Consider the following 27,059-nt stretch of genomic DNA (forward strand, 5'->3'; position numbering starts at 1 on the left):
GTGCCAGCGTCTCCCATTGGAAACGCTCGGCGGTCGGCACACTAGTAAGTACATTCTAGGCATTATATCCCAAGTACAGAATACTCACCAGAACTGCAGCGTAGCGTTCATTTTTAAACCTCTCGTTTATCAACTGGTCTGGGCACTCCGAGAACGAGTTCATTCACTAGTGGACCGCCGTACTTCGGAACTGCAGTGATCTTACCGAACCTACCGGTATAGCAGAGCTTCTTGTTCGGAAACAAACTTGCCTGATTACGCATATTTCAGGCAAAAAGAGCAGTCATTTTCCTTTGGAGTTCGCTGGCAGTACTATTTGCCAAAGTCTTTCTCGAAAACTTCGCTTTCTGTAGTCTTTCAACGCAGAAGGGTGGCCAGCTGGGCTGATTGGTAAACAATCGCGTAATGAAGGTAATAAGGTAATAACTGCGCTTGTCGTGTCTCAGTTTTAGTGTGTGTTTTTGTTCACGCTTCGATACCAAGAATATCAACCTTTGCTTTCGAGGAGGCAGATTCACGCAAGTGGATTATGACGATTCGTTCTTTTCCTTTTGCCAGATAATAAGTATTGCTTGATTCTCTGTTTATACGAAAGCGTCAAATGGCCCATTGAACGTAAAAGTTGGTGTCTGTCGTCTGTATCAACGACACGGCACCTAAACTCGCATTGCCATTGGCTGCGACGCCACGTCACCACCGCGCCTCGACGGAGTAGAGCGGGCGAAAGCGAACACCTCCTCCTGCATTAGTGCGCCAGCTGTTGGGTGAGGGGAAGAGGGCATCGCCGCGACGCCACGTCACGCTAGCTTTTGGCATGAGCGCTTCTCGTCGGCGCAGAAGCAAGACCTAGCTCCTAGACAGCAGGCCTGTGAACTCTTTATGACGTCATGCTACTTGGACCGAAATTTTCACTGTCACGCCCGGTGTGACGAAAGCGGTGACCTCAAAGTCACGGTGGCTTATTCGGGAGCATCCCCATTAGATTCTGTGGCAGTCGGGCAAGGTAGCATGGCATCAAGCATCGAAGTGCACAGGTCTTGTCCTGTCTAGTAGGCGTTGGTAGAGCAGGCGAAATTGAACGCCTGCTGCGGCCGCAGCGCGCTAGGTGTTGCGTGAAGGTTAAGGGCATCGCCGCGTTGGTGGCATGCGGCGTTGACACCGAATGTTGCCGCTGCTTGCTGACTGGGGTAGCACGTACCGCTATGGCACATTGCTCGTAGCGCAAAACCTGAAGGACCGCTCAGCACCATTCAATTGGACATCAATGCTTTCGCTTTCACAGCTCATAAGTGCGCGGGTGTTCTCATATTTTCGCTTAATCGTTATCTAGACACTCCGGCAGCTATACGGCAGCAGCGGCTTCGGAAGCAAACACATGGAGCTCATGGGTATAGTTGACGAATATTTATGCGCTCCCGAGCACTGGTCAGCCCCACAGTAGTGACCAACTCATCGATAACAGATAATAAGAAGTTGGAATTTTCAAACAAGGTTGCCGCGCACTTTTGCACACTTGTCACCTGGCAGTTTCTGTCAAGCAACGCAGCAACGCAGCCAGATTGCAACGCAGCCAGATGTTAACCTTTCTGCAATCATCCTCAGGAGGAGAGCAAGAAAGCAAGAAAGCCAATTCAGCAACACTGTATGGTAGCAATAACTACGGGCATTCGCAAAAACTTCCAGGCGCTCAAGTGGGCGGGAAACGTACGGATGACAAGCAGGGATTGGTAAATAAAAGTGAAAGAGGGGAAGCGTATTCTTCGGCTTCATTTACCATATTGCAACGTAAGCGCTGTGTTCTATAAATAAATTGCTTCTTCCGAACTGACTTGATTCCGAGCTTGTAGTAAAACGGATAATGCTGCTCGTCCCCACATATCAAGTAACAGGACGTTGCAAGATTTGCAGTGTGACTTCAGTTCGTGTAAACGAAGAATGCAGCGTAGCTCTGCTTTTTGTTTTTAAGAGCATCGTAAGACGACGAGGAAGAAGGGCGCTTGTTTCCATACGTGCCGAAGAATCCACATATACGGAAAACGAACTGGTCGACAAAAGATGTCAAACGAAAGCATTCGCGTCGACGATAGGACCTCGTTTCTGAATGAAGACGGCCACAACATCGTCTGCACGACCTGGAGAACGGACGCGGAGCCCAGGTACGTCGACACGTACAGTAAAACTCTTGCATGTACTAGCTAGTGCATTCTGGAACACACAACGGGGCAGCGCGAAAAAACAAGGACGAAGAAAGATACGTACGCGGGACGGGCGCGCGTTCGTTGTACGTATATACCTGTCATCGCCCTTGTCTTTCGCGCGGGCGCGTTGTGTGTTCGAGGCATGTACAGTAACGGCCTTCTACACACATGACATTGGTAGCATTAGCGGCCACCGTCGTAGACCAGTGGCTATGACGTTGGGCTGCTAAGCTTCGAGGTAGCGCGTTCGGTACCAGCCGCGGCGGCCGCGTTCCGATGGCAGCGGCATACAGAACGGTCGTGTGATGTGCACTGGGGGCTAGTTTAAGAACTCTAGGTAACGAAAATTATTCCGGACCCCCCTACTACGGCGTGCCTCATAATCAGATCGTGGGTTTGGTGCGTAACACCCAAGATTCAATTCTTTTTTTTTCTGATTGAAGCACCCACATACTCTTGCCGGACTCCTAGTTCGACAGAAGTATGTAGGTTGTTTCCGCGTGACAGTAGTATGCAGTTTCCTTATAAATGTTTTCGGAAGTGAGGCTAACGAGGCAGCTGATCGGCTTGTCCAATAAACCTTACTTCTACTCTTCTGCGATTCCTACGCGTCTCGACGCAAACTAAGCAAAACAGTTCTGCCAGTACACCTTTCGTATACAGATACTTCAAATGCACCAATCATACATGACAATTCATTTCCTATAACAGACTTTTTTTTCTTGAGATACACCGGATCGACCAATACCCCACCGTATAGTTCTACAAAATAGCTTGTGCTTGCTTACGTTTATGTGCGCACTCCGGCGTTGAATGAAGTTTAGCTGAATTTTTTTTCGATAATTGTGACGCCTTTCAAAACCAATGACGTAGGCTCTTCGAAGGTCTGAAGCGATGACTTCGCTACCGCCATACAACTAGCCTTATATTCCACGGGACGTCAGCCTGAGAAGCGAGTGCTGATAATTCATGTGACACATCATTTTTTCGCATAACGCTGACTTATTACTCGGCATAACGCTGTTGTTCGCTATGCGGTAGAGTTATGTCAGGCGTTTCCGTAAAGCTCGATCTGCATCCGTGCTTTTCACGTGACCGCCAACGCCGTCCTGCTGAACTAAACCCTCGATTACCCTACACCTGGTGCTACGAGTGAAACCTAAGAATAATGATCACAAAGAAAATGTAAATGCTTAAGATAGAGAAAAAAACAGGAAGCAGATAGCTAGACAAAAAAAAACTTTGCTCGGTGAACCCCACTCGGTGGCAGCAAAATCGAAATTGTATGTCGTAGAATGCTCTAATAGAAAGTGGTATGTTATTTCCTTTTGTTGGAGGATTGCCGTCACAGTTTCCCTAGGCTGCACAAGTGCTCTTATTGGCAAGCTTGCTACAGAACTGTAGTAGGTGGTGCGACGTGGTTACCATATGCTGTAGCAATGACTACTCCAGGAAGACAGCTTCTGGTGGCGTGTATGCGTTCTCCGGGTATAGGAAATGAAGCTTAAGGGGTAAGAAAACGTTATACAACATAACGATTTCACCTGCTGCACCCAAGGCTATCACTAAAATTAAAAGACGAATATTTAAAATCAGGAATTCTTGTGATATGTTATCAACGCCTTTGACGTCACGTTTTTGGCGCAACCAGCTAAAGCCGCCGTAATTGGTGCAGCAGCAACCTTTGTCGGCGTGGTACGTTGTCGTGACATTTTTGTTGCGTTCTCGTAGGCACCGTTCACGACGGCATCTGGACGGCAAGTCAGAAATTAACTTTCTTGATTGTCGCAGGGCACTGCTTTTTGTAGCACACGGATATGGCGACTACTCTCAAGACCAAGCATACAAGGCCCTCGCTTATGCCACGGTCGGACTGGGCTTCTACGTGTTTTCCCACGACCATGGCAAGTGACGTGATGCATCGGCGTATACCCGTGGCGCTAGTGTGTAGTTTAATGGAACAACACAGCTTTGCAATGAGTAGCTTTTTGTTTTGAGTACAAGTATAGTCGTGAGCGATCTGAGAGAGTACACCAATCTAGTTTTCAAGCAGCGATTACGCATGATATGTGAATTCGAATTTCTCATCTCAAAGAGACACTAGAGTGAAACAATAATTACAATTTAAAGTGATGACACATTCTTTCAAAATTCTAACTTTGTTAATATCGTAATAGAAGGTTGAATATTACGACAGAAAATGTAGATCAAAGTTGCATTTCTGAAAATTTGCGCTGATACTCTAGCGCTTTTTAATACGAAATATTCTTTCTTTCCTTTTATTATTATTATTTTGTATTCGGGTCGCTGTGAGCAAGTAAACGTTTCTTAGATTTCCTAAGTTCAATTTATCACTTTCTTGCCGTACAATGTAGTCCAGCATCACCGATAAGAAAGGAACTGTGCCCGAGCAGACAGCGTCAAGATCTGTGACGTCATGGCGGGCCCGAGCGGGAACTTCAAACGGCGTCACCACAATACCTTCGTTTCTGCATATTTTTTGCATCTCCTCAGGGTGGCCCTTTTTATACAAGGAAGATTTAATAATTCAGCTCAAATGATGTTCTTTCTTTTTTAGCGTCCCTTTAATATGCGGCACGTAACTATACCCCTTCTAGCACTTAGCGGCATTGTGTGCTATCATGCGGGACGTGTGTATTTACTCACTAGAGCCTCCTGAAAGCAATTTGGGGTTGTTGACACGGGGACTATTTATGCGTGCGTATATAGAGCGTCTCAGGGTAATGCCACTTTTGCAGTCGGTCACGGGAAAAGTGAGGGACCCCGCGGTACAATCAGGAGTTTCGACATATACCTTCAAGACATTCTTACCCACATCGACATGGAACAGGCCAAGTTTCCCGGGAAACCCGTCTACCTCTTCGGGCATTCCATGGTGAGTATGGGGGGTGCGAAAATACGATGCAGAAGTGAATCTTTGCGTACAGACCTATTTTAATCGATGAGGAAGCAGGCCCACGATGGAGAAATAAAAATTAAGTAGCTTGTAGAGTGATTTGGACAAATAGCCTCCGTCATATCCCTATCAAGCTGCGTGCAAGTTAGAATACTACTTTAGTTATGCAGTCTAACAAATAGTTAGCAAGGAAGCGATAACAGATAATGTATTTTAAATTGAGAGGTATATAACCGACACCAGTACGGCATTTCGGCACGATGATTAGGTGCACCATTCAACGCATGCCCATCAAAGTATAGTATTGTAGTGAAAGATTAAGGTGTGATTACGAACTGAACGTCTTTTCTGCTCGGTGAAAACGTTCCAGACAAGTATCCTAGTGTTTCTTTGTACCGTATTTCTTGTTGTGTTTTTAAAGGATTTCTGTACTTGTTGTTGCATTCAAATTAACGCACTCAGAAACTACTGCCCTACAGCATAGAGTCGCTCGCCTAGGCGCCAACTTTGACATGCAGCCCGGACGGCCAAGCAGACGCGAATACATATCATGAAATACAAACAAAAATAATCGGGCTCTTCTCACGTGGATAGAAAGGCAGTGGCAACCCTGCAGTTGCTTTATGAATTATATTTCTGAATGTTTATCAGCATAATGTTGAACTTATTTTCACCGTCGTGCATCCCTCTTCCTATGTCGTCATCATCCCACATCATACGTTTATGATCCCGTTCCCCTCCCTCTCTGCAGAGTAGCAGGCTAGAACACGCTAGCTCAGGTCGACTTCTATGCCTTCTTTCAAATACGTTCTCTCTCTCTCTCTCTCTTGCCCATCCTTGTGAGAGAGAATGACCTAATGAAGAGAACTCATTGTAGCAAGTTCGCACTTGGTGATTTTGTTGTATCTTAAAGCACACCAACATTGTCAATCGGTAATTGGCAAAAGAGTTCAGTGCATGAAGCCCCGCTACATATGATACGAACAACCAGACACTAACCGGCAGTGATATTGACAAGCTCTAGCTCTCAACATCATGTCATCACAAAGTGAACGGATCGCAGAGATTGTTGAGAAAATATATTCGAGTAGTAATCAAAACTACACTACTACAACGTTTCGTATACACTCCCATAATTCAATGTTTCGCGTACGATTATTATGGAAATAAAAGAAATTTATTTGGCATATATATGAATTCGCTAAAAAGTTATGCGGAAAGCATGCGGAATGATTCTAATGGCATATGGAACGTTTCAGTAGAGAGCCGCTACTCATGCGAATAATACGGCCTCTGCATGCGCAGCTAGACACAATTGTATATAACCCGACGCGCTAGGACCCCATCCTGTCCTGACACTTCGTTGTCCTTTGCTGTGCAGGGTGGTCTGCTGGTAATCCTGGCGGCTCTGCGGAGGCCTCGTGGTTTCGCGGGCATGGTTTTGATGTCACCCCTACTTGGCCTAAACACGCCGTATTACTCGCGGTTCACGGTGAGTTTAAAAGACGTTGATTGCGAAACGTGGAAGTTGTGGCCTTGGCAGCGAAGCATAAAGCTCCTGGAGTCTTTTGGAACTCCGGGACGGCCTCTAAGATCATCTCCTCGGATTTTTTTTCTCTCTCTCTATCTCTGTATTGCATTCTCTAGTAACTGCAATAAGTATGCTCCACCATCGCATCGCAGTAAGCCGCTACGTAACTTTAGGGTATTGGCAGTAGCTACATGCAATAAGCACTTAGGAATGACCAGCTGTCCTTATCGAGTTTATAACATACAGTAATGCGTGCCCAGCGATGGCAACTGCGGTGTCCGATTAGCTCTTTAAAAAATCTCAGTGCCCTTCCACTCTGTAAAGAAGGATAATCAGCGAATCTATGTGGGCCCCTTAATAGCGAACTGCACCTCCGCCGCGGGTCGGCCCGGCATTGCACTGTCTCCGGCATTGGCCCACGACACGTATAGGGAGCTTTTCGTTTACCATGCCCACAACATGAAAATTTCCTTGGACGGTAGAGGTATAGAGCTTCGCTGTAATATGATCAAACATCTAATAGTGGCGCCGAGTTTTACGTTTAACCATTTTGTTTGTAAGCCACTGGCCAGGCATCTGCCCGGTTACTTGTCATGCGATAGGTGCAAACTTCCAGCACACCACTGACTTCCTGCGCGCTGCATCAGGCATGCAGACACGACAGATATCAAACCTCGCCACATGATATGCGACATTTTATTGCAGATGATGGTGTGCTTTCATATCACACAAGGATGGATTGCGTAAATTAAAGCGCTTTTTTCTTGTTATTACAATTATTTTTTTAATACGCGAGCTGCGGACTTTTCTGGCTAATGAAAATCAGCCACATTAAAACAAAGGAAAAGATTCGCAAGAGGTCCGCAACTCGAATTATTTCAAGATTGTGAAAAATGACAAGCGTCCCGGGTGATAGTTCCCTTGTTCATTATGAACAGCAAAAGATCGAGCAAGAACACTGGCCAGCATCAGGCGGACATGGGCACGCATCGAGGTGCCTCGAGGCGATTGTAAAGGAAAAGCAATCGATTTTCTTTCGAAGGCTAAAACAAAGTTAACCCCAACAAAAGACGACGGGTGAAGGGTAAGCAACAGGACAGAGCGTCCGTCGTCTTTCTTTGTTCTGACCTTTGCCTTAGCGCCGGCAAATGCACCAGCTAGCGCAATTCTCCACATTAACGTAGTTTTCGTTGTGACGTCACTTCATATATGTGGTTTATAACTTGGCTAGTCATCGATGCGGTACAGCTTGCGTTGTTGTGCATGCGTGTTACATTGAGGTTGGCGGTGCGTTTCCTTATACTTAATATCAGTTGTAAGTGCGTACCCGTCTCGTGTCCACCTTACAGTGTTTTGTGTTTCTGCGCGCTCTGACGCTATTCGTAACCAATCTGTACCGCGAAATCACGATTCTTGTTTTGTTATCTTGTAGTCCATCTGTCAGTAAGCCTCTCCCGGTATTTCCGCTACCCCTGTAAACGCACCTGAAGGAATTTCCACTCTTCAAACGTTACCGAAACTATCGCTTCCTCTTTGCACGGTTTGGCGACCAGACCTACTTGGCTCGCCTGCTGGTCTGCATCATGCCTTGCCTCCCCACGGCCACGGCGAGTGTTGACCAGAGCTGCAGAGACGCCGCTGTCGTGAACCGCATGAACAACGACCCGCTGTACTACGTCGGAAGCGTCTGCCTCCGATGGGTGGTCGCCATGGTAGACGCGATAGAGGTAAGCAACCAAGCCGCCGCGCAAATTGGCATCACACCTAGTTCAAGCAGCCAATATATGTGACAGGTTCAATCAAGTGCCAGCATATAATGCACATTGCGGGGTCGAACAAAAAAGGCAGGGCTGATATCCGCTTACATGAATTCGGTTTCATGTCAACGCAGGAAACAACACAATGTGAGAAACACGCACGTTTACCGGCTTGGGCTCGGCTCCACTGGACAGCACTGACAGGTTGTCTTCTGAGTAGTCAGTAACCATCTCAAATTCAAATCAACCTTGAAGTGTTTGCTGCGATCCATCCAGAAATTTCTCACTCATTCGCAGAAACATTTCTGGCGACGTCATTACTGGGACGTGCTATAGTCAGCCGCTTTAGGCAAATCAGTGGGTGGAAGGGCTATCGCATCTATAATTCAAACCTACTGGTTGTTGAGAAGCTTCCAACGCTCATGACTACAATCAGTCTATGAGAGACGGCGCAGCGGGGCAGGCTCCGGAACAATTTTAACTGCCTCAATTTGATTAACAGATGCCTATATCTAAGTACAGGAACGCATTTACATTGATCCTGTATGACTGGGGTTGACACGTCTGCACTCTAAAAACTAGGAAGGGTATCGCAGGAGTGAAGCGGCCTGTTCACTCTTCAAAGCGTCGTTTTACTCTCACAAAATGTCGAGGAGAGTGAAATGCATTGTTCACTCTGTCACCAAGGAGAGAGTGAAATGTGCTTTTCACTCTCCCCTTCAGAGAGAGAGAGTAGAACTACTCTTGCGGCAATAGAGAACAAAACGTAGCGTAATCTTCTGCTTCAACTGTATAGGTGGCTGGCCCCGAACATGGCAATGTATCATTCATGCACGCTGAGCAAAGAACACATCGTTTTGCTTCTAAGATGATGATGCTGTGTGGTGTCTTGTGGCGCAAGGGCCAGGTGGGGCCAAAGAGCGTCATGACAAGTGGTAATGTTAACGATGTATTATGGAAGGTGTGACTTGGCCGTAAAGCGGCCTAAAAATAGTCGCTGTAAAGTGCGTAAAATCTACGTGCTATAAAATTATGGCGATGACTAATGACGAATACTATGAACATTAAAATCCATCGTAAAGGAATGATGCATTGTTTAAAATATGCGAGATGTTAAATTGCTTACAGCACTACTGCCTCGCCAGAGCCCTTGAACCACAAGGGCCTAGAGGCATGTGCTATTCAAAATAATTATCGCAGCGGCATCCTCTGAAGAGAGGAAGCGCTACGAACGTGTGGGGCTAATAACATGCAACACAACATCTTTCAAAAAACCTAGGACGGCGTTGATGTCAAAGAGTGGTTCTGGCCCAAGTAACATAACAGGATGAAGGGGGATGTGGTGCCCGCATGCTAAGAGAAAATGTTTTTTTTTCTTTCGGATTCGGCTTCCCGACACTCCAGTAGGACGTGGAGGACGGTCAGCCTCTCCCCGCATCTACCACAGGTTGGAGGCTCGTTTCCCGTGTGTAAGAAGTTATGTGTGCCAAAAGTGTGTCCTATTCTTAGATGGCAGAATAGGACATCTGCCCGGCGGGATTTTGTTCCAGGAGGCCAGAAACCTAATTGTGGCTTTATTACATGCAGTTGCTTCTAAGAGAACAGACCGCCGCAGTTCAAAGGAACGCGTAGCGAGCGCTCTACTTTTTCACTCGGTTTTGCTCCACCGCGCGCGCGCGCTCAAGATCGCGGAACAACACAGCGCCAGAGAAAGGTGATCCCTACAGCGAGCTGCACCGCCGCCGCGAAGGCCAGCCAAAGGAGATCGTATGTCAGCCATCTCGCGTCGCTACGAAAACACGACAGTCGTTCGTCATGCCTTGGATATAACAGCAAATAATCCACGGTAAGTGAATTCTAACTTAGGTGCACATTCTACGTATATGTCATGCTATCGCCAGGAAGTCGTCGCTGCGCTTAGCCGACGCGATTGACAAAGGACTAGGCATACGCGCTGTGTCTCTCCATGTCAATCGAAAAAGCCAGTCGTCGCGATAACTGCATGTGATTTTATCACGTTGCCGTTGTCCGTAAGAGTTTTAAAGATCGCAAACGCTGCCAGAACTATGGTATGTTCAATAAGACGCCAGGCGAGAGGACGCTTAAAATGGTTCGTTCACCAGCCCGTGATTCCGAGCCTATGCGGAGCGTGATTAGCGTGCGTTTTGTTTGTTTGAATTTATTCAGTTTAGCAGTCTACTGTGTACGGAACGCTGTTGAACTAAGGAATCACATAACAGAAGGCGTCATTTTGCTGGCAGCATGCTTTCTTTATAAATGAACCGCGCGCTTGACGGTGTCTCGCGCAGGGGGAAACTGCGACCACTGAAGTTACGTGCAGCACCAGTGCTAGTTAGAAACTTTGCCGCAGGCATTCAGCTGCATGCTGCAAGAGGTCAGTTGGGCGCGTTATCTTGAACTTACTGAAAACGCATGAGGAATCCATGTTTTATGCTGAAAAAAGTATGAACCCCATATAAGCGATCTTGCGCGCGGCAGCTACAAGCGACGCGATGGAGATGGCTGTCGCGTTCGCTCGTCGCCTACAAGTCGTACTCCGTGCGAGCGACGATATTGAGCGACGCCTCCCCGGTGTTGCCGGCATGAGGGCTGCAATCACGCGTGACGCGTGCTTTAGTAATTTACGTTGATGTATTTTACTAAAAAAGTAGCATAAAATATTTCCGGAGGTCTTGCCGTAGGTTCTTATCCTTGCACGTATAAAAATTGAATCATTTGCTCGTTCCGCGCTACAATCGGTAGTATTTGAGCGATGTATGTAGTACATCTAGTTCCGGCTTCGTGCTATAGGCTAGTCGCTCATAGCACTTTCGGGCAACGAGCGATGATTTCTAGATTTCCAGAACCAAGCCATCTGTTCAAGCGACGGCCCGTTTTGTCGCTCATCGCCGTCGCGCACTAAATCGCTCTCACAGTGTTTATCCCTAAGACTGAACTGTTTTTGCTCATGTATTAAAATGGTGTGGTTATAGGTAGGTCTGGCTTTGTCTCCTGTTGCGGTTTTCGTGCATGGTGCGAAACTGAAAGGATGCTTATGTCTACGAACTCGGTGAATTGTCGAGCAGCTAGTTATGCATCGGCATCGAATATAACGGCTGCTGTGTGGAATTACAATTGCAAGGGCGCTTTGCATACGCTTATTGTTTTGGACATGCCTGTGCATTTGCTAATATGAGTTGGCGTGTCAGAGTTATGTCATATGAATAGCTAAATCAGCCTTCCTTTGGGGGTTACAAGCGTAATGTGTGCATTTTGCTACTGCATGGCAGATCAAAATGTGTTTATCGCTTTAATATTTTTAGTAGAGAAATAAAATATGAAAATAAAATGTTGCTTTAATTCCGTGTAACCAGTCTGTCGTACACAGAACAATAGGTTGGTGTAATAAACCAATAACTGCGGTTTAACTGCAACTTTTACATGCCTTCAAGAATCTAAAATGCTAGATTTCAAACTGCAGCAGTAGTCGGGTCTGTCAAAAATGAACTCCATTGTGCACCTCATACATGAAAATAAGTTCATGCTTTTTAGTAAGCTTAGATGCAGGCCGCAGTGAACTTTCTTGTTAGTATTGAAATGTGGGTAAGCTTGCCATAACAAGCCTCGTTGCCCTTTTTTATAGGAACATCCATATATCCATTGAACTGAAGGACAATATTTTCATCCCTACTGAGCATCATGTTTGCAGCTATAATCCTCAAATTATGGCTTCAGCAATGGCACAACCAGGGATGGTGCGGGGGGCACACTGGGCACGTGCTTAGGATGTGTCACAAATGGTGTTTGCGATACACCAGGCTCATGGCAGACCTATGATGTCTGAAAATGACCAATATTCTATTCATTAGCAGGAGTATTTTAACATTCGTGCCGAACGAGGATGAACTGTCCGTTATTTCTTTTTTGTGTAAATCTAAAATTGAAGTTAATTTAGCAGTTGACTGTTGCAGTCATTTGGATGTTTTGCATGCATTTCACTAAGAAGACTAAGAGCTAAGACTTTCTTTTATTGCCATGGCCTTGACTGTCTTGATGTTGTTTTGCACCATGCCCTTGTGTTGACTTTCGCATACGATATTTTTCAGGCACCCGCTTTATATAACTCAAGAAGGCAGCTGCAAGGACACGAGGATGTGAAAGAGCCAGTGGAGCGTAGTGCAGAGGAGCCAATGCCAAAAAATCAAAATACATTGCCATGCAATTTGGACAAGAAAACTAGTATGTGGGTATATTGGGTGTACCATTTGACCAAATGTAACCAAAATCAAGATACAGTATGTTACACCAAGATGAAAATTTTCACGTGCTCCAGGCAGTCATCTTAACATGGTATACTTATGTCATGTCTCCGATTGGAAAGTCAAATCAAGTATGTTCTCTGGAGACAAACACATAGCAGCAAGTGTCATTGAAAAGTTAGAAATGTGTTTTAAAAAAGCTGATTAGTTCTGAGAAGTGACTGCTTTTTGTCTTGCCTCTCAACAGATACATCCATGTGATAAAAAAATAGTGGTACAATGAAATTGCGTATTTGCTTAGTGACATGATACATACTTGCAATGAGCACGGTGCCTGTGTTTACTATAAAAAGCAACAGCCCATGCTTGGTTAGGTTAGGCCCACTACAACATGCAGGCATGGGTGATTGGCACTTTTTTTTATTTCTGTGTCGTAAGGTTTATTGACGTGCGTATAAGTGCAATGGCACGCAGTATGGCTAGTACAAAAAGGGGTGGGGGAGGCAGATATATGTAGCTCACTTTACACGACACAGGGCAAAGGAAATCCGTGTTCAGCAACCATGTTAAATGCTATGTACGTAAATTTTACAACGCTACTCATTCGAAGTGCATACAGGTGCATACTGAAGAAAAGTTTTCCAGGGTACATAATTTAGTGCGTAATTTACACTAATTTTGTTCTAACCACTAGACATAATAATTTGAATATACTGCACGGAAAAACCTAGAGTGAATTAAATTGTGCGTCAGCTTCGTCTGTATAGATATAGTCTTTCCTATGCATTAGGTTTTTCACGTAATGCATTACCAGTTGACAGCCTATCTTATGTGTACTCTGTTTACATTACAGTTGTTTATTAGTTTACTCATTTGTTTTGCAACTTATGAAATGCCGGTGTATATATATTTTCAACATTTGACATAACCCTGTATGTTTTGTAGGGACAACCCAGGACGTGCATTTCTCAGCACCCAGTCAACTGCCAGAAGTGACTCGAACACAGGCCACCAGTAAGTGGACATCAGTTGGAATTTCACATTATGCAGTTGGCTGCTGCCTTGTACTGAGGCTTTTTTTTTTAATCAGATGGTGGTGTCGTTCTAATGTACATTTTGACCACAAAGGTGCGATCATGTCTCACAGAGGCATATATGGTTGCTATTCTCTGCGAGGGACGTGTTCTCGTGTTCGTGAAGCAGTTGTGTTTGGCAGTATTGTCGCCCAATGAGTCAGATATAAACACTGTAACTCGCCACTGCTGGGAAGTAGTTGCGAGAAACACAATATATTATGACGCTGTAAAGTTATTTCATTAATTCGAAGGAAAATTTTGCAGCAGGAAAAAAAGGTTGCTCTTCCAGGTAAACATGTCTTTTTCTCACAAGTTATTTAACCAAACCGTGGATGCGTGAAATTCATGACTTATGAATAGATTTTATTTCATCCTTTAGTAATGCTTCCAAAAGAGACTAGAAATAGCATGTGACTACCTCTCCAATCAGCAGATCATACACTTACAGTCATAAGTGGTAGTTCCATGCAGTCTCGCACTCTATATAACCTTTCCTTTCAGCAGCATTGTAACTGGCGGCTGCGTTTTCAGAAGGAGGAGTGCACTTGGCATTGTATATGTATGTGTGAATTCGGTTTTCTTTGTATGTGTCGGCTCACTGACACAAACAGTGCAAAAATCAGTTGTACCATGAGGCTGATGACGCCTTCTGCTGCTAGAAATGCGGCACTTCATATTTTATAGTACTGCATGACATTTAAATTAAAGCTAGCACATAAGATGATCAAGAAAACTAACCGCTGTTATAACTGTTTTCCTCAAAGAAAGTTTGTCCTTTATGGACTGTGTTAATCTGAGCTCTCCACCGATGTTTCAGTAGTATCATCCCTTAGTGAGAGAGATTGGGGGCAATTAATCGTGTTAGTCTTTAAGTGGTGTCCTAATTATGTGTATTTGTTCCAACAAAGTTGTCTAGATTACTTTATTGTGTAGTGTAAAGCTTATGAAACCATCAGCAACTAGTGAGTTGCTAACATGCATGTGCATTTGTCACTATACAGGTGGCACTCGGCTGTACCACTGCAGTGCTGCGGAAATTGCCAGCACCAGCGGCTTTGCAACAGCTGTTTCACAGCATGTCGGTATGTGCTAATCTATAGTTTTGTTGGGATGAGTTAGTATTATAGACCACTGCTACTCTGTATTGTGACAGATCCATATGATAAGTGATGTAATGGGCACAGCAAAAACATGTGAATGTTTTACTATGCTACATAAAAAGGCTCTCCTTTTCGTCACTGGAGCAGGGGAGAAGAGCATGCAGGCACTCCTGAATGTACATATATTTCAAAACATGAGAGAGACATATATATATATATATATATACACACACACATACAATTAAACTAAAATCAGGGACATTCTATCTTTCATTTCGAATTGACTTGTACAGCGCAAAAATACAACACAGACCACAGAGAAGCCCGCATGTTAACAGGTATGATACACACAATAATTCAACAGGTTTGATACTTCAGGTGTGCTATTTTATGCAAGGGGGAAGGGAAAGGGGATAAAACCAGAAAAAAGAGTGGAGTGGAAAATAAAGTAATCGTGCCAAAAAGCATGAGAAACATTGTGCAGCCAGGATTGCCAGCAGGACATCTAAAAAGCACTGATAAAATTACATACAGGGCAACCTTACGTATTGTTTGTTTCAATAAACTCAGATCACATGCAGCCATTACTGCAATCAAGTTGTTTCCTTATGTCATGAGGGAATGATGCGGGCCCAAAAAACTGTTTAGAGCTGAAGGATTATGTTCCATGCTTGCCTCATTACCTGCTTTTTATCATATTATCAGCTGCTTATGTTGGGGACAAAAAGTAAGAGTACGAGCTTTTTCCTAATTCGCCATTCCACACAGCATGTCTTTGTGACTATATGTACATGCAGATGATCCATAGATGAAAAATATTCAGTACAGTAGAATCTCATTACAAGATACACTTGGTTGTAAGAGACATCTGAAAAAGGTTTGGTTGGTTTGCCACATTAACAACACTGTACACAAGAGTCACCTTTGTTACTAACGACTTTTTAAGTATTCACTACTTCGAAGGGACAAAACCCAGACACATTCACTTCATGCACCTTGTGTGCTCCGAAGGGCGTAAAGATCACTCAATCCTCACACAGGTCAAGTGTGCATGTCTCTTTAGCATGAACTAGAAAAGGAGGGCAACGAGGACAGTGCAGGGCAGAAAGTGTCGACAGTTGAAGCTGACGAGCGTCTAAGAGCACCTCAAAGGCACTGCGAGCAACAAGGCTTGCAAAGTGAAGTGTTTAACTTCCAGAAGTTAGGGAGGAAGCTAACACAATCTACAGTCACTAAAAAGCTGTGAATGTCTTCTTTAAAGGGCCCCTAAACCACCGAGGTTGAAATTCAGTTGCGGTGTTGCAGTTGTACATGTTAAGGCAACGAACACGTAGCCACGAGAATTTTTCAAAACGGTGCAGTAATAGTGGAGCTACGTGTTTGATTATCGAAAAGTAGTCCCCGCTCATTTTACTCTTTCATCTGGTACACGCCATCTGGACAGTATCGTCTTTTCCTCGCCTAGTACACCTCCAAATGTTACGGGACAGGCCATCACCAACGAGCTCTGTTGCTGCCGCGCAGGCCTGTCATCCTGCGAGGGGTGGCGCTAATGACCTTGCCAATACAATGGAACTGTATGGTGACTCTAGTTGAAGAGCCTCATAGGGAGACCCTTCCGTTGGCATTTCTGTTCTTTGCCCCCATTGGCTGCCCACAATGGCATCGCGAGCAACGCGACGAGGAAGGAGTGTGTATTTGCTTGCAGGCCTCGCCGGCAGTCGTACACTTTCGTTCGACCAATCGACAGCACTGGAAACTGGTGACATCATCAGAGACAGCCTGATGATGTCAGGACAAACTGGGGGGTGCAGGATAGGTCCAGACAGGCGCATGGGGTCGTTTTCGTCATATTGTGGCGTTTGGCGTCGTCAATTGTGACGCCATTGTGATTTTGATGCGCATGTTTACTTGAAATGTTCAAAAAATGTCAATTGGTTTAGGGGCCCTTCAAGCCACCCTGAGCAATTATTCCTTCAGATATATCTAAACATACTTTAGTGATGATGCATAATAAGCTGATCTAGTCTGGCTCCTCAGTGTTTTAAAATTTTTGGTTTCGAGAGACATGTTTCCCGTGCCTCTTGAGTATCTCTTCTAATGAGGCTTAACTGTAATGTACGCACACAATTGTGTAACTCCTCCTGCAAGTATTATTCCTTAAGCCTGGTCACTGATGTGCAAAGCTTGTGGTTAAGTTTTGATGTCCGTACTTCTTAGAGCTATGTTTATTAATTCAGGCTGTTCTTATTGGTTCTTCGATGCAGGAGACAATGCCTACGAAATTATTGGCCCTGATGACGAGAGCTCTCAAGGGGCAAACGACATCTCTGTTGCAGAAGTGAGCCCGATACCACCTGAAGTTACCATGACAGGTGGCACGGCAGCAATAGATACAGAGACGGCCATGTATACTGCAGCTGCAACAGTGTACGAGGCAAGCAGCAGTGTGTCAGCATCAGCAGCAGTGTCAGAAGGAACCGCACCAGGCCTGGTAGAGCAACATGTGTGCTATCACTGTGACTTTTTTTGTAGTGCATTTGCTCAACATACAAAAGCTTTTCACCATGACTGTGAGCCAGTGTTCTTGTGCAGCAAGTGCGAGACTAAGTTAGGTGTTATAACACAGTACAAGCATCACTTTAAAATATGCAAACATATTACAGTTGTTGCCTCCCCAGCCAGCCCACATAGCGACAACAACGTGGAACACATGGTGGGACACACCTCTTCCCCATTAGAAGATAGTAGAGACTGTCAGTGTTGTTGCTAGATTAACTGGTCTTTGTAGGCAACTAGAAGGACAACACAGGTGTCATAAGATTGTTGTTTATGTTGTTGTTGAAGAGGTAAAAAAGAAGTTTGATGCAGCTGAAGTGCCAACTGATATTGAGCAAATCAAAAACAACCACCTGAGAAAGCAACACTATTGAAATTTGGGTATCTATGTGCCACCAACTCTGGTAAAGATGGCATGGGACAGAAGTGTGATGAAAATCACACAGACACTGCTGTTCCATCACTGGTCACAGTGAGCACTGACTTGTAGGGCAAGAGAGTCAACTGAAACGAACATTATGGCATAGTGTCATGCTCCCATGTGACCACTTTCCATGTTATTTTGCATGATACAGCTCAACCTCCAGAAACGAGACTGCAACTTGTCTGTAAAAAGCTTTCACAAAAAATTATTCACAACACTATTAACACAGCAGTATTTTCTTTTTTTGTGGGTTCGAGGTTCCCGGGTGTCCATTAATGCAAAAATTGCGGAAAAAAAGAACATGTGTCGTACTTACACCTTTTTAACAAGTACGAGGGCGACAGAACTTTTCTAGTCATGCATCTTCATCATACTATCAAGTTTTTAAATGCCTTATAATTATTATTACCAGTTATATGTGAGTGCATTGTATGCATTTAGCAGGTGTAAAATCAGGTCAGTTGGATCAGATGCCTTATCTCCAAGAGAGCCCTATATTCAAGAAATTTGAATTAAAATAGGTACGTTACAGATGCAGTCTTTCAGCACTTTATTGCGTGTGGTTGAAGCATTGCTCAATGCTTTTGTGGATGGCAGTTTCAACCGGCACAGCACTTGCGCTTTGGTCACGTGTCTTCAAAGTGGTGTTTACCATTTGTGTTGATCTGTTTGTGTATTCATAGAGCAAGTTTTTAATTTATTTTTTCCGCATTCTTGTGCTTGCACTAAGCTTGTATAAGGCAGTTACAAAATGGGCGTCACTATAACGAACTGTTCTGTTGAGCTTACACTTGCAAATAATAGTGTTCAGATGGCCGCACTTCCATGTAGGTGCGCCGGTAGCTTTGGGTATGTTCTCATGTTTGTATAAATCTTATATAAGCTAGTTACAAATTGTATGTCACTAAGCATTGTGATAATCTTTAAAGAACTGCTTGGTTGGTTGTACACTTGTGAATTAGTATTGAGGCGGTGGTATTTCCATGTAGGCGCACTGCTATCTTTCTGTGTGCTCACTTGTTTGTATTAAGCATACAAGGGAGTTACAGCATGTACGTCACTAAGCGCTGTGATATTTTTAAAGAACTGCTTTGTTGGTTTTACACCTGTGAGTAATAGTACTCGGGTGGCACTAGTCGTGTGTAGGTACACAGGGACCATTTGTATACATTATGCTCGTGTAAAGCAGTTACAAAATGTATTTCACTAATCACTGTGATATTTTTTGAAGAATTGCTGTGATGGTTTTACACATGTGAATAATAGTGGTCAGGACACAGTACTTGCGATGTATAGTTGAATTTATACAGTGCCAAGACATGGGCTGTATACGTACCAAAAGAAATGTATGTCATTATATTGTTGTGATTATTACTGTTTGGATTTTATTAAACTCTAATAACATTTTTTCTTGTATCTATTGAGGTATGGCAATTTGTCATGCAACCAAACTGAGGACCTGAACTTGTGTATACAAATAAACAGCTAATTTAAGAGTATACTGCTCATATTCTGCGAAACCAGTTTAAGAAATCTTGTACTACAATGCTGGAAAAATGACAGAACTGACAGGGATGTACAGAAAGAGTTCTGCACTGGCTGAAGGACTGCCCCACACTGGAGTTGGTAATGTTGCGTTTATTGGAGTAGAACAGTAAGTGCACTTCTATTAAAAATGTGACAGTCAATGCAGAAACATAAGGCAGACGAGCAGATGTGGCACATTTTTTTCAGGGCCCTCCATGCCTACTACTGCATTTCTAGTCTTCCTGTGCTCTTCGTATAAGCCCCTGTTCAGCCAAGGTTTTTACTCCATGACAGTTCTACTGGGTTCGTAGCAATATTGAAGAAAAAAATGCAATGGTTTTCAAGAACTTTCGAGGCCCCGACACAGTAACTTCAAGGACCTCGTGCGATTTGTTTTGTAGTTTGGACAGGCAATAACTTGTTCAACAACATCGTTAACTTTAATGCAAACAAAAGAAAACAAAACAAATCACATTTCACTGATTTCAAACATTTGAACGACTGCTAATTTGCCTTTCACCGCCAATCACTAAACGCACACAAGGAAGCATTTCAAGAAAGCGCTCTAAAGTTTTTCTGCAATAGCACAATTAACTACTTGGACCTGCAACATTTGCAGTTTTTGAATACTGTCTGGTTTGACAGTGTATGTGATGTCATCTGTTGCCTCAGCTTTTCACCACCAAATAAGCAAGTCATTTGTAATTTCCTTTTATTGTGTCTGTAGCTCTCGATTTACTCATCACGGCTTTTCTTTGAATGCCTCAACTGTTGAGCTTCCTGTTTCTGCTCCTCCAAGTACATTTGTCGCCGGTTCCGTGTGCCTAAAACTGGTATCTGCAGCTCCTTTGTAATTTCAACTTTAAGGATGTCGTTTTCCTTCTATTACCTCCACAGACAATTCTCTGTGACATGCGAAGAGTGTCACAGAAGGGAAAAAGAAACGCTTGGCAATGTCTGCTAAGTCTAGCCAAGCGTACAAATTTAAGGACTTTCCAGTACTTCTAAAAATTCCAGGGTTTTCAATGCCTTCAAAATGGCATTTTAGAAATAAAGGGTTTTCAAGGATCGCTACAAACCCTGGATTCTAGCACCTAAATAATTTTACAAGCTCATTTTGGCATGGAGTTTGGAAGTTCATGCTTTTTAGCTAACGCTGCACTATCTCTATACATGGAAGCCACGAGAGAGCATCATATTGGAGTAAAGAAAAATACTGAAAGCTTTCAATACCACTCTTTTTCTATGGAGCTTCGTATTGCCTAGTTAAGTTTACGAATGTGCCTGGTTTTGGTGGGCGTTTCTTCGACATTTTCTGTGAGAAGTAGATGACTAACCCCCGTATTCAGAAATGTATATTAATACAAAGCCCATGCTTGACTTTATATAAACGACGCCTGGTGCGAACGTCCCCCAGACGCTCACTGCCTTTATTTTGGTGCGTTCACGGCTTGCGTCATTTAGATCAAGTCAAGCATGGGCTTCAAGTTATGATGCATTTCTGAATATGAGGGTAAGCGTGCGCAATTCCGGGCAACGCATTGTGCCATTGGCACCGAGAGGAAACTGGAAAAACAAAGTTAACGCCCTATGCTCCTAAACTTTTGCCTACCTGTGGTGTGCGTGTATCGTGCAAGAAGGAACAGCGCAAACACCAGGACGAAAAAAAGCATCAACCACACCAGTGCTTCGTGGTGTGGTCCATGTTTTTGCGTCGTCCTTGCGTTGCGCTGTTTCTTCTAAAATGCTCAACCAATTAGCCGACAAGTCCATCCTGTGCATATATATTGAACACACGTATGAATGTAGATGGTCTTCGAAGCTTTTAGAACGAGCACTGCCACAGGATACGAGCAGTGCACGCGTAACAAGTGGACACATTAGTCATTTAAACATGCGTGCCAATGCATGTGACGCGGCTATCGGCATAAGCAGTCTCCAAATGCTGGAATGCATGCTCTTCAAAACGCTAACGATCCGCTGCTAATGCAGGACAACAGCTCACAGCGGACTGAACCGAACTCTAAACTAATGCACTTGAAAAGAACGCCTACACGGCAGCGTGAGGCACGTCGAAATGCCTGGTACTGGCGTCGCAGTTAACCACATACAAATGAAACTGGCGGAAAAAATAAACAGAAATGCTCACCAGTATACGCGCGACTTAAATTCACATACGTGGATGGTTGGCACGATACTTTGTATCTGCGTGTTTTCGGAGAACATATAATGCATGGACTGGAAAAGCACTCGATCATGAGCTGAACGGCACATTTGTTATTTTCCTGGGGTGACGACAAGCCATGAATAGTTCTCACGTCATCGTCTACGTTGTATTCCTTCGTTAGTCGTAGCAAGGAACGGAAATGATGCAAACGCAAACGTATTTCAATACACAACAGCACAGCACACTGCAGAGAAACTCCACCCACCGCAGCAGATTCATCAGATACATTTGTTATATATATAACCTCTAAAACAACACGACTGCGCGTGGTGGCGCTGTGGTGTAATGGTTAGGTTGTGTGCTTTGAATTGTGTAGATGCGAGTGTACGCGGGTTCGAATCCACGTGATGTATCGAGCAATGTGGTTTTCCATATCTATGTGAATCCCTTGAGTATTGTGTTCTAATAAGATTATGTGTCTCCTGATTGTGGAATGTGCGAAGATAATTGCGGATTAAATGGTAATTCGCTTTTTTTTTCTCCGCAGTGGCGTTCGGGACGCATAGGCCGATTCCGAGCAGTCACGCCTCATGGTAGGCAGCAAATAGCAAGGAAAAAATGACTTTAAAATCCTGCATAACATTGCTCACGCCTATTCTGAAGGTCGCTTGGAATTGGGCCACTGAGTCTGAGGAGCCGCCTATAGGGAACGGTGTATCAGCGACCCTAATTTGATCTGATTTCCTGCCTGCATGCGTGGCCAGGACTTCGCTAAGAGGGTATTGGGAAGAGTACTAGCACTCTGTTTGGGGGAGTAGAAGTACTCGGTCTGGTGGAGTGCCATTACCCCTACGGTGAGAATATTACCACTCTGCGGAAGAGTACTAGCACTCCCTGTGGGAAGAGTATTATCACTCTGCAGAAGAGTACTAGCAATCCCTTGCGGTGGAGTAACAAAACTCTGTCAACAGGAGTTGACCTACTCTCTCTCAAAGAGGGTCGATCTACTCTCGAAAAGAGAGTGAAATATGGGACAAGCCGCTACTCCCTCAAAGGGAGTGCCCGGCACTCCCTTAGTTTTTAGAGTGTGGAAATCAAACTAACGACTCAGAGCATCGCAGGGAAACGCCTTGCACTCCGTTTTCACGAATGCGCCTTAACTTAAAGCCCATGCTTGATTTGGTCAAGGTAACGCCTTGCGTGGATGCGCCCAAGGAGAGGTAATGAGAATCTAGGGCACGTTCAGGACAGGCGTTATCTTGACGAAGTCAAGCATGTGAAGGCGCGTTTCTGAACGCGGGGGTTAGTCACTGACACACCACAGCGAGTCATAGTTCTAAATTTATTTGCCGGCCTAAAACGGTCCAGGCTGATCATTACCATTCGCAGAACAAGTGCCCTCGCCCAACAAGTTTGTTTTTAGCGATTGCAAACAGTAGTTTCTGCAATTGCAAAGTGAAGCGAATAATATTTTAAATGTTACAGAAGCACGCTTCGTCTGAGCAGTTGATTACCGTGAAGTGTGAAAGCTTTTACAATCTTTTACATTTGAATTCTCCCCCAACAATCATCGTCGGCAATCTTGCGTGTACCCGCATCCTTTATAACTCTGTGCTCGCTCGACACTTTCTTGTCAGGAGCGTTATGTCACCCTGATATGTGTTTGCCGTTCGTGACCCAAAAGTACCGGTGGCGGAGCGTTAACGAAAGAAATCGCACGCAAGATTGATGGCTGTTACTGTTGGGAGAGGAGGGCGATATTTTGGAGGCATCACTTTCGGAGATACTTTCACTCTCGCGAGATGATTTCGCGAGACTAGCGCCGGATGTGTGCGGCGTCTACGAATTACAGAATTCAGGCACTGTGCCCAATGTGCTAAGACAGCGTGCCAGGAACGCTGTCGCTTGTAGACGCCGACGTACGCGGCGCTCGTCTCGTAAAATCTCTCGAGAGCGTAAGTAACTCCTGAAGAGATCACCTGCGAATACCAATCCAAGATAAGCCCTTGGTGCAAATTTGGTGCAAGAAGGGTTACAAGCTTTTAGCTTGTGTGTCTAACATGTACACTTCATGCGCATCACAGCCGGCACGACGTCGCCCTATCGGACCGATTAACGTTCGCGCCCTGAGGTAAAATAATTTCCAATGTGTTGGAGCTTTAATACACACTGCCTAGGCCTAATTATGAGCCTTCTTCAGTTCTTCTTTATGTTATTTCCGTGTTCGATCTTTCCCAGGCCGCCCACGCACACGTGAGTGCCGTAGAACTGCCGTTCCTTCTATTGTACGGAACAGGCGACAAGGTATGCGACCCTCAAGCCTCGAGGGACTTCTTCGAAAAGGCCTCGAGTAAGGACAAGAACCAGAAAGTGAGCAATCTTGTACCCACATTCACCTAGATGCTAATCACCACATTCCATAAAACCACCCTTATGGCGTACGATAACGTGCGGGACTTTACGTGAACGGCGGAGCTTGGCTGATTCTTTGGTAAACACTCGCTTACCGACCGCTAAGTGAAACACGTTTTATACTGAGACCGCGGTCAGGCTCGAGGTCTAGATGCAGAGCCGTCCAAGCATTCTGGTGCGTCTCGGGATCTCGGGATCTCGCAATCGATGAATCTATCTCTCTAGTGACTGCGTTTATTCACGCCCTGTGTACTCAGCATCATTTCCTTGTGGGACTTATTGCATCCCTTTTCATTTATCCTGAAGCGAAGTAGCAGGCTAGAGAAATCTGCCTGAGACCGACCTATCTGCCGTATTCTTTAATGTAAGTTTTCTTTCTATGAAATGGACACGATACCATTATGTCAGATTATTGGGTCGGAAGGTCATGGAGCATGCATGCATATGACTCCTGCATCAGAAGGACTCCAGATGTGAATAATTCACCTTGTTGCCGACAGCCCGACACCACGACTTAGGATTGATTTGCTCTGTTACAGGTGCACAAAGTGACAGCTGCGGCTACTGAACAGTGAAACTTCGACATTCAAGTGAAACAAGTCTTGAGAATTTCAAACACTAAATATAAGGTTTGGTTGTATATGACTGGGGTTGCTTGTTCACGTTGCAATGAAGCTGCTTAGCACAGTCATTCACTGGGACCTGCTTAGTCCCACAAGTACGGCAAGTAGTACAGGTTGGCAAAGTTGCATGCTGACAGATAAGCAACGCAGAACAGGCGGTGACTAAGAAAAGAAGTGGACGTAGCAGGCTTTTTTTTTTCAGGAGCGCACATGTGTAATATACACGTCTTATTCGCGCGAACCCACATAGGCCAATCGAACCCCCCCCCTACCCTAAAAAAAGCTAACAAAAATTATTTGTCAGTAAGTCAAGAACTTTATTGAAGTCCTGAGCAGCGGGTTAAGTGCCTATGTCATCGTTGAAAATTATTTCAAAAATAACTTTCTAAGCTATACCGTTGTAATATCTTAATCAATATTTTTCGAATAGAGAGAGCAATGTGACGTGGGTCGTTCGGCGGTGCTGTTCTTCATCGTCAGGTAGATGACCCAAATGAAGCAGACATTCCTCTCCTGACGAGGGGCAATGTGTTTTGTTGCCTAATAACTGCCTCATTGATTCCCTTTGTGAACATTCCCTTTGTATCGCATCTTGCAATTGAAAACATGAATACGGTCATAATGAAGTGATATTGACTCGCCAGTCACTCCTACACTACGACCAGTTCCCAGGAATACGAAAATCTTCTTGAAAGTGTATCGCAGTTAACTCAGTTTCATCGAGTAGTGCGGGTGGGGGACTCTTGGTAAATTACAAACTGGAACGCAAACTTATCTTCTATCAAATTTGGCGGAAGGATATCTCGAACTCGACAAGTCCTAGTAGTGGATTTGTGCGAAGCAGATGTGGCTTCACTTAGGTCCAGCTTTATTTCCGGAATTGAAACATGCGCCCTAATACTTGACTTGGAGCGTGAAAAAACGCGAGGACAGAGCAAAGGAACACCAGGCAGGACGCGCGCAAAGTTCAAGCAGTTTGAAGTTAGCACTCCTCCTGTCTGGTGTTGTTTTCCTCTATCCTCGCGTTTTTTTTGTTGCTGTTTTTTGCGCTCCAAGTCAACTATACAGTCTCACAAACTCGCCCATATTTCAGCTCTTATATGCATCCTAACGTTGACTATTTAAAAGCCAATAGGAGAAAATTGATCAATTTGCTATCTGAACTTTGACATTTGTAGTCGAACTCTGCCTTTTTGAAACATCCTAGCTGAAGAGGCAGAATTGCGATGCATGCAACGGAAAGCATTTTTCATTGTGTGTGAGTTGTAACATAAGAAGGTAGTTTTATAAATACGGGACTCAATGTTAAGGTGCGCTATCACCGGCGCATTGCAGAGAACACCAAAACAGTAAACAACAACAACGAAGGTGTACAAAACTAGTTCGCTTATTTACGTACCCAAAATGGCTTAGGGATGCTGTTTCGAAAACTCTCTAACATTAGGGGGGTACGCAAATAGTGGTTGTTGAGAGGGAATTGAATACGAATAGTTTTCGGACAGTTTTAAAGTAATGAACAGCCGCTATTCCAAATAACATAAAACAGTGCTCGCATCCTGGTATTACATGAGTTAGCAAGTTCCTGTCATTTCATAGTAGGTTATGTGACGTTGTTCGTTAAAAGCACGAATAGAGCATTAGGAGTAAACGATTTGTTTCGTCGCATGCACAGGACTTTTCAGAGAACCTGAATGGTCGCTGTATAGACTGCAAAGTATGGCTACCTGAGCAACGTAGCCTGCTCTACTACGGAAGTTCTCGAGTTCTAGGTTTTCACTGGTGCTTCTGGTAAAAATCCACCGCACTTTTGCTCCAGTTTGCAGTTTAATAGTGAGCGGTTGACGTTTTGAAATATTCAAAAAGTATTCGAAAAATATTCGTTTTTACGAATAGAAACTATTCGAATCGAATACTGAACAGAATAAGGCACTGTTAGATTCGTTATTCGAAAGTTTCGAATTATCACAAACCCCTACCTAATATACCAAAGTTGAATTCATCCATTCATACTGCTCTGGGCCTATCAAAACCCTAAAGCTTGATGCATTCGTGGTAAGTGGCAGTCGAGAACCGTAAATAACGTATTGCTCAGCCCCATCCTATGTCATTCTCCAAATCATTTTTGCATCAGTTGTTGTCGTTTCTCTGGCAACTACACAATTTCATTTCATCCCTATCGCAGATAGCGCCTCTTTCCACAATCACACTCTCTCATCGCAGGTATACGAGGACGCATACCACAGCCTGCTGGAGGAGCCGGATGGCGTCGGCCAGCAAGTCCTCAAAGATATCATCGACTGGTTTTGCGCCAGACTGCCTCCTCGAATGTCGACCTCGAGTCAACCAGGCACGTCCGGCCAACAGGACAGCACAATGCAAGTGGCAAAGTCCATGACGTCCAATCCGTGAACGGCGTGCTTTGCTTCATTTTTGATGGTTCCTAAACTTTTACTTCTGCGCTCACTCGTAAGCTTGTTGCGAACGATTACATGCGGAATTAGCGACTGTA

General features: G+C 44.5%; 2 protein-coding genes across 3 annotated transcripts; both read left to right on the forward strand.

Moving 5' to 3' along the window:
- The first annotated feature begins 1,846 nt into the window (after positions 1–1,846).
- LOC135914428 (monoglyceride lipase-like) lies at positions 1,847–27,059 on the forward strand. 2 transcript variants are annotated; one of them, XM_070540034.1, is made up of 7 exons: positions 1,847–2,156; positions 3,990–4,102; positions 4,958–5,094; positions 6,497–6,607; positions 8,200–8,373; positions 23,812–23,885; positions 26,771–27,059. In XM_070540034.1, the coding sequence occupies exons 1-7, from the start codon at positions 2,056–2,058 to the stop codon at positions 26,943–26,945; spliced, it is 885 nt and encodes a 294-aa protein (XP_070396135.1). In that variant the 5' UTR covers positions 1,847–2,055; the 3' UTR covers positions 26,946–27,059. The 2 variants fall into 2 exon arrangements, with proteins under 2 accessions (XP_070396135.1, XP_065303340.2); XM_065447268.2 differs by having other exon boundaries at positions 1,848–2,156; positions 23,754–23,885.
- On the forward strand, positions 10,119–19,228 carry LOC135909673 (uncharacterized). The gene is made up of 5 exons (XM_065441705.2): positions 10,119–10,249; positions 12,510–12,642; positions 13,608–13,676; positions 14,740–14,820; positions 17,106–19,228. The coding sequence occupies exons 2-5, from the start codon at positions 12,594–12,596 to the stop codon at positions 17,609–17,611; spliced, it is 705 nt and encodes a 234-aa protein (XP_065297777.2). The 5' UTR covers positions 10,119–10,249; positions 12,510–12,593; the 3' UTR covers positions 17,612–19,228.

This window comes from Dermacentor albipictus, chromosome 6 (assembly GCF_038994185.2).
Source record: "Dermacentor albipictus isolate Rhodes 1998 colony chromosome 6, USDA_Dalb.pri_finalv2, whole genome shotgun sequence".
Lineage (NCBI taxonomy): Eukaryota > Metazoa > Arthropoda > Arachnida > Ixodida > Ixodidae > Dermacentor > Dermacentor albipictus.

Coding starts and splice junctions, on each gene's coding strand:
- LOC135914428 (XM_065447268.2), top strand. CDS start 2,056: ATGTCAAACGAAAGCATTCGCGTCGACGATAGGACCTCGTTTCTGAAT. Junction 2,157..3,989: donor AGAACGGACGCGGAGCCCAG/GTACGTCGACAC, acceptor TGATTGTCGCAG/GGCACTGCTTTTTGTAGCAC. Junction 8,374..23,753: donor CCATGGTAGACGCGATAGAG/GTAAGCAACCAA, acceptor GATCTTTCCCAG/GCCGCCCACGCACACGTGAG.
- LOC135909673 (XM_065441705.2), top strand. CDS start 12,594: ATGCCAAAAAATCAAAATACATTGCCATGCAATTTGGACAAGAAAACT. Junction 12,643..13,607: donor CAATTTGGACAAGAAAACTA/GTATGTGGGTAT, acceptor TATGTTTTGTAG/GGACAACCCAGGACGTGCAT. Junction 13,677..14,739: donor GACTCGAACACAGGCCACCA/GTAAGTGGACAT, acceptor GTCACTATACAG/GTGGCACTCGGCTGTACCAC.